The sequence below is a fragment of the Atta colombica genome, unplaced genomic scaffold (genome assembly GCF_001594045.1).
Source record: "Atta colombica isolate Treedump-2 unplaced genomic scaffold, Acol1.0 scaffold254, whole genome shotgun sequence".
In the NCBI taxonomy this organism is placed as follows: Eukaryota; Metazoa; Arthropoda; class Insecta; order Hymenoptera; family Formicidae; genus Atta; species Atta colombica.
The window spans coordinates 677,199-689,455 of NW_017259353.1; the positions used below are offsets into that span (position 1 = coordinate 677,199).

General features: G+C 35.3%; 2 protein-coding genes across 2 annotated transcripts in view; one reads left to right on the forward strand and one right to left on the reverse strand.

Annotated features, from left to right (window-relative positions):
- LOC108689031 (dedicator of cytokinesis protein 1) overlaps positions 1-742 on the reverse strand; it is a 13,620-nt gene extending 12,878 nt beyond the window's left edge. Inside the window, exon 1 of the mRNA XM_018195621.1 lies at positions 567-742. Within this exon, the coding sequence (XP_018051110.1) occupies positions 567-609 (43 nt within the window). The 5' untranslated portion in view covers positions 610-742. The remainder of the gene's footprint in view (positions 1-566) is intronic.
- Positions 743-1,435: 693 nt separating this feature from the next.
- On the forward strand, positions 1,436-5,631 carry LOC108689050 (COP9 signalosome complex subunit 8). Its single transcript, XM_018195652.1, has 4 exons — positions 1,436-1,594; positions 1,767-1,837; positions 3,262-3,440; positions 4,494-5,631. The coding sequence occupies exons 1-4, from the start codon at positions 1,529-1,531 to the stop codon at positions 4,751-4,753; spliced, it is 576 nt and encodes a 191-aa protein (XP_018051141.1). The 5' UTR covers positions 1,436-1,528; the 3' UTR covers positions 4,754-5,631.
- Positions 5,632-12,257: the final 6,626 nt, after the last annotated feature.

Here is a 12,257-nt window from a genome sequence, read left to right on the forward strand (position 1 = left end):
ATCAATAAAATCCAATATTTTATTTACTTAATTTTACATCATAATTTAAAAATAGTTTTAGAATGTAAAATTTGTATCTTTAAACTTTTGACTTTTAAATATTGATATATTGATAAATTCCATGCTGAGTTCATAGAGACAAAACACAAATGTGAGTAAAACGTAGGGTATACAGTGTTTTTTCTTAACAAATAATCAATGCATGCATTTCAATAAAACATTTATCGACATCATTAAAAATAAGATTTGAAATAATTAATGTCATTTTCTAAAGATACCACCAAAGAAACTTCTTCTAAACCAACTAAAACTAGAGAAATACACGATACTTTTATGACATAATTTGTCATTTGTATCATTTGCTGTCACGTAAATATTCAATATTCGCGAAAATATCACGCGTGAGGTATTTAAACTGAAAATTTGATATCCGGACGCAAGTCTGCCAAAATGTGGAGGACGTATTACGACGAGAATTTTTCTGAACTCGGGAGGGCACCTCCCAGGATGTTGAAGTTTCTCAGTGGCAGGTTATCCATTCATCGTATAGAAAAACTAATCCTCACCTACTCCCGAATGTTCCTCAATTCGTTTCCATGTCATTGTCATTTTCACACAGGATACTTAGCACCTTGAAGGATGTTTACAGTAATTACATCTCGATTCATACTTCGCCAGGATGAATAATAAAATATTGCCGTCTATCTTGCCATCTAACTATAACGCTCAGATACACACAGGATGTTACTTCTCTACTTATATATTGCCACAAATGAGAGAGTGACAGGGGACGAGATGTAGCAGGAAAAGAGAGGAGGGAGACAATCCCCTCGCAAATACCTCTTCCTCGATGAGTTTTGGAACACCGATAAGTACATGGAAAACATAAATAAAAGCTATATCAATAACAGATAAATATTATGTTACTCTATAATGAAAAATATTCTCATAATATTTTGAAGAATTTATTGTTATATCTTAAATTTCTAAAAATTTTTCTCAAAAATTAAACTTTATAGATTTTCTTCAGAGATAAATTTTCTTCAGAAATTTTGAATAAAAAATCTTTAAAATATTTGATTTCACATATACGAAAAATTCTAAAAAAAAAAAAGTTTATACTTTCTCAGCACTTCCGAAGTACTAATTCATATTAAAAATTAGAGAAGTTTTTATGAAGTTATAAACCTATAGAAATTCCTTCAAACAATTTTTAAATTTACGAATTTTGAAAAATAATATGAATTAGAGTGTAAAAAAATATTCATCAAAATATCGACAGCGGATACTCGACATTTATCGATAAAGAAGTTTTCAGTTATCCATGATCATTTAAAATAAAACTAATAGTATGCAATAACAAATAAAAGATGACGCCAGTTAGCTTGTTAATTTTTCGATCCGCGCCGCGTTGGGCTCAGCTGTTTGTGTCCTTCGCGTCATTACGTTTCGTTTTGCCGCTCGTGGTATCCATGTCGGCGCATTTTTGGGATTTCGTTTCGTCGCAATAGCTAACAGAATCGTCATCATGGTGCCTAATTGCACGGTCGAGCTTAACAAGTTGATGAATGAATTAGAAATAAGCGAATTAGAGGTGAGTCTTGCAATTATGCGAGCGAAGAGCATTTTATAGGTTATGTCGGCCGTCGTCGATTCTGTTCGTTCTTTTTGTGTGTCCATGCCGATAGTACTTAAATTAAATTATTTTGCTTCGAATATCGCTGATGAGCAGAAAATTTTTAATTATTTATTTTCTGCTGTTTCAGTCTCCAACTGGAGTTATAAGCGCACAAGCCTACATGCGACTGTTAGCTGTCTATCTTCATCGGAATGATTTGTGAGTTCAAAATTTTTTTCACTAGTTGTGTTCAACGGAAAAAGCAGCTGTTGTATGATTCTTTAATACGATCGATTTATATATTTAGATCCAATGAGAAACTAAAAACAAAGCTAATCATTACAACACATATAAAGATGCTTTTTCTACTGAACATAGTAACTGTATTGTCATTTATTTGATTTATTTTTCATTAAGAGGCATCTTTTATAACTCTTAACGACTGTAAGGACCACGACATATAAGAAAACTTGAGCAATAAAATGTAAGTAATAAGTGAATTGATCAATCACAATAGAGTTTGTAAGGTTATAACATAAGCAGTAGCCAATCCAACATGTTAATTTTCTTACTGTTTACGTCTTACTTACTGATTTAAGTTTTTTATTTGTCATGGCCCTATCTGTAACATTACAATGTCATTGCATAGCTTTTTTACTATGTACAAAACCATAAGCAACAACACTAACGCTACAGTTATAGTCATTAAGAGTTACAGAATAGATCTTTTAAAATATGTTAGATTAGATTATATGGATTTATAAAACTACTATGTAATATGTTGCATTAAATTATATATATTTATAAGACTACTATAATTGTTTGACTTTATATTATTATTAATATATGACGAATAATATTTTCTAAGAAAGTAATACAGTTTTTATTTGTTAAATATGTGCTGTACAATACTATTTAAGTAGTTGCCTTCAATTTATAAAATTTAAAAGAAAGATTTGTTTTTAATGAATTTAATTTATAACTAATTAAATAATATATTTAACTAGTTATAAATTTTAACTAAATTAATTAATTTATTTTATTTAACTTTAGTTAACTTTAGTTAAATAATATAAATTACTAGTTAATAGACTATATTTCTTTTACAATACAAGCATTTAATCGCAAAGTGATTTAAAAAAAAATGTTTAAAAAAATACTAAAGAATAAATTTACAATTATTTTTTGTTTTTGATACATGTTTAGGAGCTTTAATTTACTTTGTCACCTTAAAATTTGATAATGTTCAATTTTTTCAAAGATCGTGTGATTTTATAATTTTATATCTTATTTATTATCACATAAACAGATTATCTTTTTATTTCCGGAGGCTTTAAAATCCAATAGTTTTATCTATACTTGAGTACTATTTTTCTGTTCTTTCGCAGTGCATTCATGTTTGTATAATTACTGTAATTCGAAATATTTTGACTTAAAAATACTCTGAGAGTTTTTTTATTTCCCTGTTTCTCGCGATTAAGCTCGCGACGAACATTACATCAAGAGCACAAACGTCGTGAATGAAATATTTCGTCAAGTCGAATGGTGTTCAATTTTATTTTTGCATCACGCTCGAGATGCCCGGCAGCGCGATCGGTTCTCCTTATCGATTGGCCCGCTTGAATGTACGACGGTTATCGTAGATGCAACGCAAAGTACCTCTGGAAGCGTATCCCTCCGGATGTAAAAGCCGCTCACGAGGAGCTCGGACGGGTATGGATGGTAGGACAATGCATGTGGCAACGCAACTGGTCCGCGGTTCACACGGCCCTAAATGTGGAATGGAGTGAAGACGTCAAAGATGTTATGACAGCTCTCAAAGGTAAGTCAATAAGGCAAAAAATAATGTTAATAATAAACTTAGGGCAAAATAAAACAAACATTTAATTCGTTCAGGCAGAATTAAAAATAATTAGCGATATCATTAAATTATATATTTTTTTATACAAGCAAGGAGATATTTATAGTTTCTTCTGTAAGCAAGAAGATACAATATCTACAGGGTTGCCATAAAACTGGAAATTAGAGAAATCAGAAAAAAGAGAAGTTTGCAAAATTTTCTGGAAAATTAAAAAATTCTTGGCTTTAAAGAAGTTTAATATGTGTACATCATCTATACAATTTTGCAATATATTATCAACTTAACAAATAAACGCAAATAGTATCAATAATAGTAATTTATATTGCTGTGTTAAATTGCTTCTCAAAAAAATATTTGACGTTATCAAATCAGTACTAGACAAAAATTTCAAAATGATTATTGAAAGAAATTAAAAAGAATAATGAAATTTTATCTAGAAATCAGAGAAAAGTTAAAGGAATTTTGAATGAAGATTTGTGGTAATCTATAAGATTATGATCTATAAGAAGATGTTTGCGTATTAAAGTGCGTGATTATCGCGAACGTTCAGGGATTATCGGTATTATAATAATGATAAAAATTTGTCAAATCGTGGCAGATGCGATATTTATTGTTTTTCAAATAATTCTAATATATTGTCGTTTGCTTATGTCTCTTAAGTATTACGATGCCGATGATTACATTTGTTGAGCATATATATAAAAGAATATTTTAACGAATATCATATGCGGGTCAACTTCGTGTTAACTACGGCAAGTTGCTTTCCTCATTTAGCGCCCTACATCTGTAGAAGCAAGGACTAAATATGTACCTTATTATAATTAACGACAATCAATTGTTATTAAATCCACCGTCTACATAATTATCGTTTACAACGCCGGCCGATAATCGATTATTCAAGCGGAATCTACACAGCACATTGGAGTCACTCTTTAATCGAACTTCTCTTCTTTATTAAACAAGAGGAGTTACCGCTAACGGAATCTCCCCCGATTTCGACCCCGATTTTTGCAGACAATGTTCGAGAACGGGTGATGAGGCTAATATCGAAGGCATATTCCTCCCTGAACCTGACGACCATGGCGACGATGAGCGGAATGTTGTTGGACGAGGCGCGACAGGCCGCTATCGACAGGGGCTGGACTGTTGATGGTACCATAGTGCAACCACGCAAACAGATTGATGAGGAACAGTACAGCCAATCGGACAAGATCTGCCTGACGGAAGAGCAGCTGCAGAAGCTCACGCAATTCGTGTCCTTCCTGGAGAATTGAGGGAGCTTCGCCGTTTCCCGATCCTCGACATGTGAATTCGGGTTGCCGCGCGATTTCTATATGACGGACTTGAAACTCCTCTCGCAATCTCACGTCGTAATCCTATTATATAAAGGAGGAAGTGCGCGCCAAAGGTACATCATCGATGTTCGCGTTCGTAAAATAAGCATACTCCGTGAGAGAAAGGGAGGGAGAGAGAGAGAGAGAGAGAGAGAGAGAGAGAGAGAGAGAGAGAGAGAGAGAGAGAAAGAAGGGGGAAAGTGATAGAGACGGAGAACCTACCTACGCGATTTGTTCGTTCGATCGGAAGGATAATTCAATGAAGCTCCTCGCAAGCGTGGAATCAACAACTATATTAATCGATAATCAGCTGTGCGTGCGAGAGGGCGGATTGGCATTTGCGGAAAGGGATCCTCCGATCAGGAACACTTCTCTCCTCTTCTCTCCGTCCCGTCGTCCTCCGCCGCTCCTCTCCTACTCGACGTTGGATCTCATGGAAATATCGTTTGCAACCGTTCGCATCGCTGTAATTATCAAAGCGGATCGCCGCAGTAAGAATCGCGCAGGTAGCCGTTAATGTTCCTCGCGGACGACGACAACGTACCTCTCTCTCTGGCGCGGATACGCGCGGCGTGTATATGATATAATGCGTGGACTCTTCGTAGCGTATTTTCGAGGCGATTAAAAGAAAATAAAAAAAAAGGGAACGAGAGAAGACGAAAAGGACTGGAACTAACTGTTTCAAGCGGCGTGCTCTGCTGGATTTTGATAAAGTGTGTTATAGCAGCAAGTGAGTGTTTGTACTTGTTTCTTTTACCCGTTTACCAACTATATCATTATCCTCACGCAACATTCCCTCTCCTGACATTACATGCGCGCTTCCATGCGAGAACCGCTTATCGAAAATGTATTTCGAGATGAATATAAAATTTATAAATTCGCGATCGGCGATTATTTTTTTTATTTTTTTTTTCGAGGAATAAATTAATGGAATAGATAAATTCTTAATAATTAATGATTTTTAATAATATCTTTTCTGTTTTTTTAAGAGAATAAATTAATGATTCTTAAAATTAGAAAAAGATAAAGAGTCAATTGAATCGGAATTAAAGTAATCTTACATTGGTGAAACCGGGCTTTATACGTTATATATAGTATAAAAATAAATATTCATCCGAGATGGTTATCATCGCTCACTTACTTAATACTTTATATAACGCTTTGTACGTTTTTATAATAAAGATCTAGCTCGATATGAATCTGAAAAGCAACTGTCACTAATTATGGTTAATCGATTTTTTATCTTTCGTTAGATTTCAAACTTTAAAGGAAGATTAAGATTATATAGTTTAATAGAATAAATTTATCAATCCTAACTTTTATCAATTAATAGCAGTCTTTTGAAATTGACTGTAAATTGAAATGCTCAATCATTAAATTCCATATGCAGTTGAATTTCGTACGTAACTTCATACTCCTACATAACTTCAGAGACCGCAATACAATTTCCTCAGATTACGTTCCGATCCCCTCGATCGAGGCAAAGGCGAGGATCTCCGCGGCTCGTACGTGAGAGCCGAACGATCGATTAGAAAAATCGCGTTTTACGAAGATTCGCGAAATGAAGTTGCGTCACGCAAATTGAATCTTGTTGTTTGAAAAAAACGACGCCGGACCCGGGACGCGCGCGAGCATGATAAACACGTTCCGAAAAGCGGAACACAATGATTCCCTATGAAATCGATTTCTGGGCGACCCAACCCGCCAACATTGTTACACACGGGCTGTGCCGCTGATCACGCGCGCGCGGTTGTTACGCAATCCCGTGGGTATTCTCGAGGAGACCTGCGGCAGGCAGGTAGCTCGCGGTCTCTCGCCGGCACCGCTACTCCATGGCTCTTGCTCTTTTTTCGGGCCCCGCCGACACTCTAGAAAGTTGTTGCACCAGTATCACTAGTCCCACACGCGCGCGTGTTCGCTAATCCGCGCCTCGCCTATATGTCTCTACAAAGTGCTGAAAAGCTACATGTATTTCGTCGCGTCGTGATGCTCGAAGCACCTTTCGTTGCGGAGTACCGTTTCCTTCTAGATTTATATCTGTATATAGATTAAGGCTAATAATAAGGCAGTTGAATATTCCTATCTTAATAAATACACAAGAGAGAAAAATGTTGGATTAATTGGAATTTCTGTTGAAAATGGATGAAACAGAATTTTCTGGTTAAATCTACAAGAAATTTAATTGATATAATTGGAATTCTGATTGATATGATCAGAATTATTTGGTTCGTCCATATTTTCAACCAGATATTTTTCTTAGTAAATTAATATTAATATTAATCATGTCTTTTGTTGAATGTCTTTTTATTTTTAAATATACATATCCCTGAAGGTCATTTATAACAAAAGTTGGATTTATTGCCAATCTCATATTTTTCTGCAGTTTTATTAATGAATTAGTAATAAATTAATAACACATATAATCTTAATTAGTTGAATTTATTGATTGCGGAAAATTGAGACTATGTCAAGGATTTAAACGCAAATAAAAAAATACTTAAACGCGGGAAATAAATGTGTGTCTAGAAAAATCTTTTTATTTGTAAGCAATTGAAAACAATTACGCTTTTGTTTGATAAGAAGCAATTTAAAATAATTTTACATTTTGCTTTATAAGAATAAATCTGTTGCTTAATTTCAAGTGAATTTTAATTGAGCATAATTTTAATATCACCTCTAACTATAAAGTATTAGTATTAAAAATTCAGATGACATAAAAATATTTTTAATAAAGAGAAAGTTTTGGATTTCTAAATGGTATAGCTTTTCAACTTATATATGAGGTGCTATTTGCCAGATTCTCACCTATGGTCCCGTCTTTGCGAAGCGTCGAGGAACGTGAGAATTACCACGAAGATCTGCCGCGTTCGTTTCACGAAACGATTGTTTCGATCTCCACTGATCGCGCGGTGCACTGTTCGATTCGACCGTACAGGAATCGCGAATATTTCGTGAGGAATATGCATGCTAACGAGAGAAGTAGGATCTCTCGTCAGCGCTCGTTGGATTCACTTCTATTATGCGGAATAGAATGCATATTATACTGTATACTCTCCGGAGTCACGAAGGTGAAAGCTTTTGTAGCGCCGCCTTTTTTCCATAGAATAGAGCGAGATGTGCTTATCGAGTATACTTTTTATCAGACTCCTCAGGAACATAGCGAGAGAAGAGAAATTTTTGTGCATAAAATATATTTAATTATAAATGATGTTATAATATATGGATAACTTTTAATTTATTGGATAACTTTTACTGCAACGAGTCATAACAGTATTAGATATGAGAAATATATGTATTTCGTAAAATTTTATACGAAATTATTTCATTTAATATGCGTATAATAAAAATAATATTACGAAATATAATTATTACGAGATAAGAAAATTAATTATTGTGTAAGAATTTTTTATTCTCTTCTTTTTTTAAAAAGTACAGATGATATTCATTATGTATTAGTCGATAATTACAGATTTTGAATTGATTTTTCAATTGTATTTCTAATATTTTGAAGAAAGATATCAAATTATCCATCACACATTAAATTAAATTATTTTTAAAAAATTTCTGTTGAATAATAAAAGAGATGAGCTTCTCATATGTTTGTTTTTACGAAATAAAATTTATCTTTTTGAGATTTTTTTATTTCTTTTACGATTTTTGCAAAAACTTTATTGTGGAATCGTGAAAAAAATATAAATTTTAATAAAATAAAATTAAAGATAAATTAAATTTGTATATTAAAAATTAAATCTTTTGAGAAACAAATATTCATATTTTTTTATAATTTAAAAGACACACACACACACACACACACACACACACACACACACACACACACACACTCACACACACATACACTCAACACAAACACATACTGCAGTAAAAGTACATAAGAAGAATTATATAAAGAATGTAATTTGATATTTCATAAAAGGCGTATATAAAATTGATGTAACATGCAGCTTTTATACTAAATTGAAGAATGAAATTGCAACCATGATGATTTACGAGTGTATAGTTTATTTGCTCCGTTGCGCATAAAGATCCCTCAAGTCTTTTCCTCGCGGCGAGCGCATCCAGGAAGTTATTAGAACGCGTTCGACGTATCCCGATCGAAGCTAATTTTCGCGCGTTAATTCCAACGTGTGGGAATGCTCGTAGAAAAGCGTTCAACCTGTCGAACGTGCGGAGAAGGAAGGCATGTTCCCACGCGCGCGCTCTCGTACATACTTTACGAAGCCTGTATCTTAGACGGTGCCGTTCCGCATCGGGTATGCGCGATCAGTGCAATAATCGGTATCGAAAAAAAAGACGCTCGTTCTACGGAGCAGACTAGCGCGCAGCGGGGGGTTGCAAGGCGCGCGCGGTCCGGGATGCGGCCCCGGACGTGAGGCGCGAGCTGCCCGCGATGACGGGGCCCGACCCCTACTAGCTCGTTCGTTGTACGAGTTGTACCTGTTTCCACGAGGCCAACTCGCGTGCGCACCTTCTCAACGCCGTTCGCTGAATAATGCAGATTCATCCGGAGAGATGATTGCCTCGCGATATCGCACCACGATATTCTTTTTCGCCGATCCCGAAGCGGAGAGCCGACGGAGAGGGGGAGGGGCGGATAGAGAACGATCACGCGAACAGTGCCTCGCACCTCGAGATGTTGCCCACGGTGGATGCCTCGTTTGCGCCTCGTTCGCGGATTGTCGAACGTTTCGCATCACTATCGGTCTTCGTTAACCTTTCGGCGAGACTTCACTTACGAGGTCCGGGAAATTTGTCTTGGCCGCGACTCGCCAGCTGATTGAGTTGCATCCTCGATTTAGAACGGTAGAAGTAAATAATAGAAGAAATGGATGCTTCTTAACAATAATAATGTACATTATGGTTCTAGTAATTGTTCACAAATAAAATACATTCGGGTGTATATTTTAAAATTGTTTACAAAAAATAAATAATTCCTTATCAGAATTCAATTAATATAAATGAAGGTATAATTAACATAATTATCATGGAATTTCTATATATACATGTATATAAATAAATTCCATGTCAATTATGTCAATTACATTTTCATTTATGTTATATACTTTTGTATATCTTTATATTTATTTTATGTATAGTTTCTTTTATACAAAGATAGAAACTGAATAACTGAGAATTCTTGAGAGTGACTTCTAGAGAGTCAAAGATAAATTAAATTTATACACTAAAAAATGTCTTGAGAAACAATATTCCAGATTCTTTTTATGATTTAAAAGAGACCATATGCGCGCGCGCGCGCGCGCGCACACACACACACATACACATACACATATTGCAAGAAAATATATATAAAAAGAATTGTAATTACTTTGATATTTCGTAAAAGACATATATGAAATTAACGTAACATGCAGCTTTTACTGAATTCCTTCGATGTGGAGAATGAAATTGCAATCGCGGTGATTTACGAGTATGTAATTTATTTATCCTACGGCGATATAATCAAAGCAACGAAAGAATACACTGTTTCAGAGCCTTCTCGACGAGTTGCTGCAAAATACAGACATTAGCGGATGGCTCTTCTTACGTCCGTTCGGTCATTCATCATTGATAATCTCGCTGCATGGAAACTACCCTACTTTATTAAGAAGTATTTTTTCAAATCAAAATTAAAAAAGAATATTAACATTATAAATCAATCATTTAAAGAATTATATAACAAAAATATAAACTTATAAAATACTAAATAAAGAAGAACTATTAAAATAAAAATTTTAATTGTTATAGGAAGTATATTAAAATTAAAAATACTAAAGGATTATGCACTAATTATATTAAAATTGATACTTAAAAGTTATAAGATAAAATGATCTATTTCGTAAACAATTCGAATAGCATATCTCTCCCCAATAATGATACTCTAATAATATATTCTTTCAATCCGCTCTCTATATTTCCAGTCTCAAAATCAAGACTTTCATTATATTAGGCACCCCATGATTATCTCAGCGCAATACGACGCGAAATATTAGCGAAGATAAGCGAGCATTGGTTTGCAACATTAAGCGAAGTGAAGGTGAGAGGCGAGAGAGGGAAGAGCCAGCCGGGTTACCGGTTACCTCAGCTGACCTCCCCTCGTAAGAGTATACGCGCCGGTGACTCGCGTCTTCTTTCCCGAGCTCGTTCGCGCTCGCGCTCGCTTGCGATGACCTTTGCGCGTCGCGGAAAACCGCCGCGCCGATGCTCTCCGCGCGAGCGAGCGAGCGAGCGAGCGAGCGGCACGAATCGAACGAACGCGCGCGACTAGTCGATTTCGTAAGTCCCCATCGCGCACGCGGCGACGGAAGAGTCGTCGGGGGTGAAACGTCGAGGACGAGGAATGGATGATGATGATAATGACGAAGAGGAGAAGAAGGCCGACGGAGCAGCCGGGTCTCCGAGGAGTTCCCCTTCGCCAGCTTTCCTCCCCCTCAACCTCCTCTCCCTCGGTCTTCTCGTGACCTCTCGGGTCGTTTCAGATCGACTCGGAGGGATGCGAGCGCCGTTTCCGCGGGGTGCGTTTTCGAGAATTAAAGGCGATAATATTTGCGACGACGACGACGGGTTTGTTTTATATGCGCGCGGAGAAAAGGGCGGCCACGTTCCAGAGTGACCTTTTCTTCTTGATATCATTACTGGATATTTTTATCATGCGGGACGCTACTTGCACTTGCCTCTAAATGATGTGATCAATAAGAATCTGCGTCGCACTATCCGCGCGCGACGCGGATTTTTTACCTAATCGGAGAACGCGAGCGCGGTCCGGAGTGCCGCGGCGCAACATGATGTCTAGTCGTTGGCGTACTTGTCATTGCATTGATTTTAGCTTTAACAAAGGAGATAATGGCTCCTAACTGGAACTGCAAGAAATGATAAGCGGAAGGTTATATAAATGATACAATTTCAGGAATGTTTTGTTTGCTTTATCCTGCCATGCAGTCTAATTTTCAAACCTTTAATGGAAAAACAGAGTAATATCTGTACTAGCTGTGGAAATATTAGTATTCTTACTTTATTATTATTGATTGTTACGATGTCGCAAGATATCATATTGATAAAAAAATTCAGAATACGTGTTACTCTAATACACATTTATTTGATGTTACAATATTTTTTTGGAGAAAACAAGAAATATAGAAAGAATATAGAAAGCGAAGTAATTTTCTTCTTGAATAAAAAAGTATTAATATTGTTATGAATCTAATCTACGTACAAAAATATTGGAGTAACAGGATAAATCTAAAATTGTTTCTCAATTTTGATATTTATTGTATTATGCAGTAACTATTTAATATATTATATTCTAATGAAAAAATTCATTGCGTTAGATATTTATTTGATTTGTAATATTTCTAGATCTGTTTTCATTCATCATTGAGATTTTATACTGGTGACGTTTTATAAGAATTTGAGAAATATATATATATAT

Excerpts from the sequence above, each read along its gene's own strand:
- LOC108689050 (XM_018195652.1), top strand. The coding sequence starts at position 1,529 with ATGGTGCCTAATTGCACGGTCGAGCTTAACAAGTTGATGAATGAATTA. Across the intron at positions 1,838-3,261 it reads TATCTTCATCGGAATGATTT|ATGCAACGCAAAGTACCTCT; the intron begins GTGAGTTCAAAA and ends CGGTTATCGTAG. Across the intron at positions 3,441-4,493 it reads TGTTATGACAGCTCTCAAAG|ACAATGTTCGAGAACGGGTG; the intron begins GTAAGTCAATAA and ends CGATTTTTGCAG.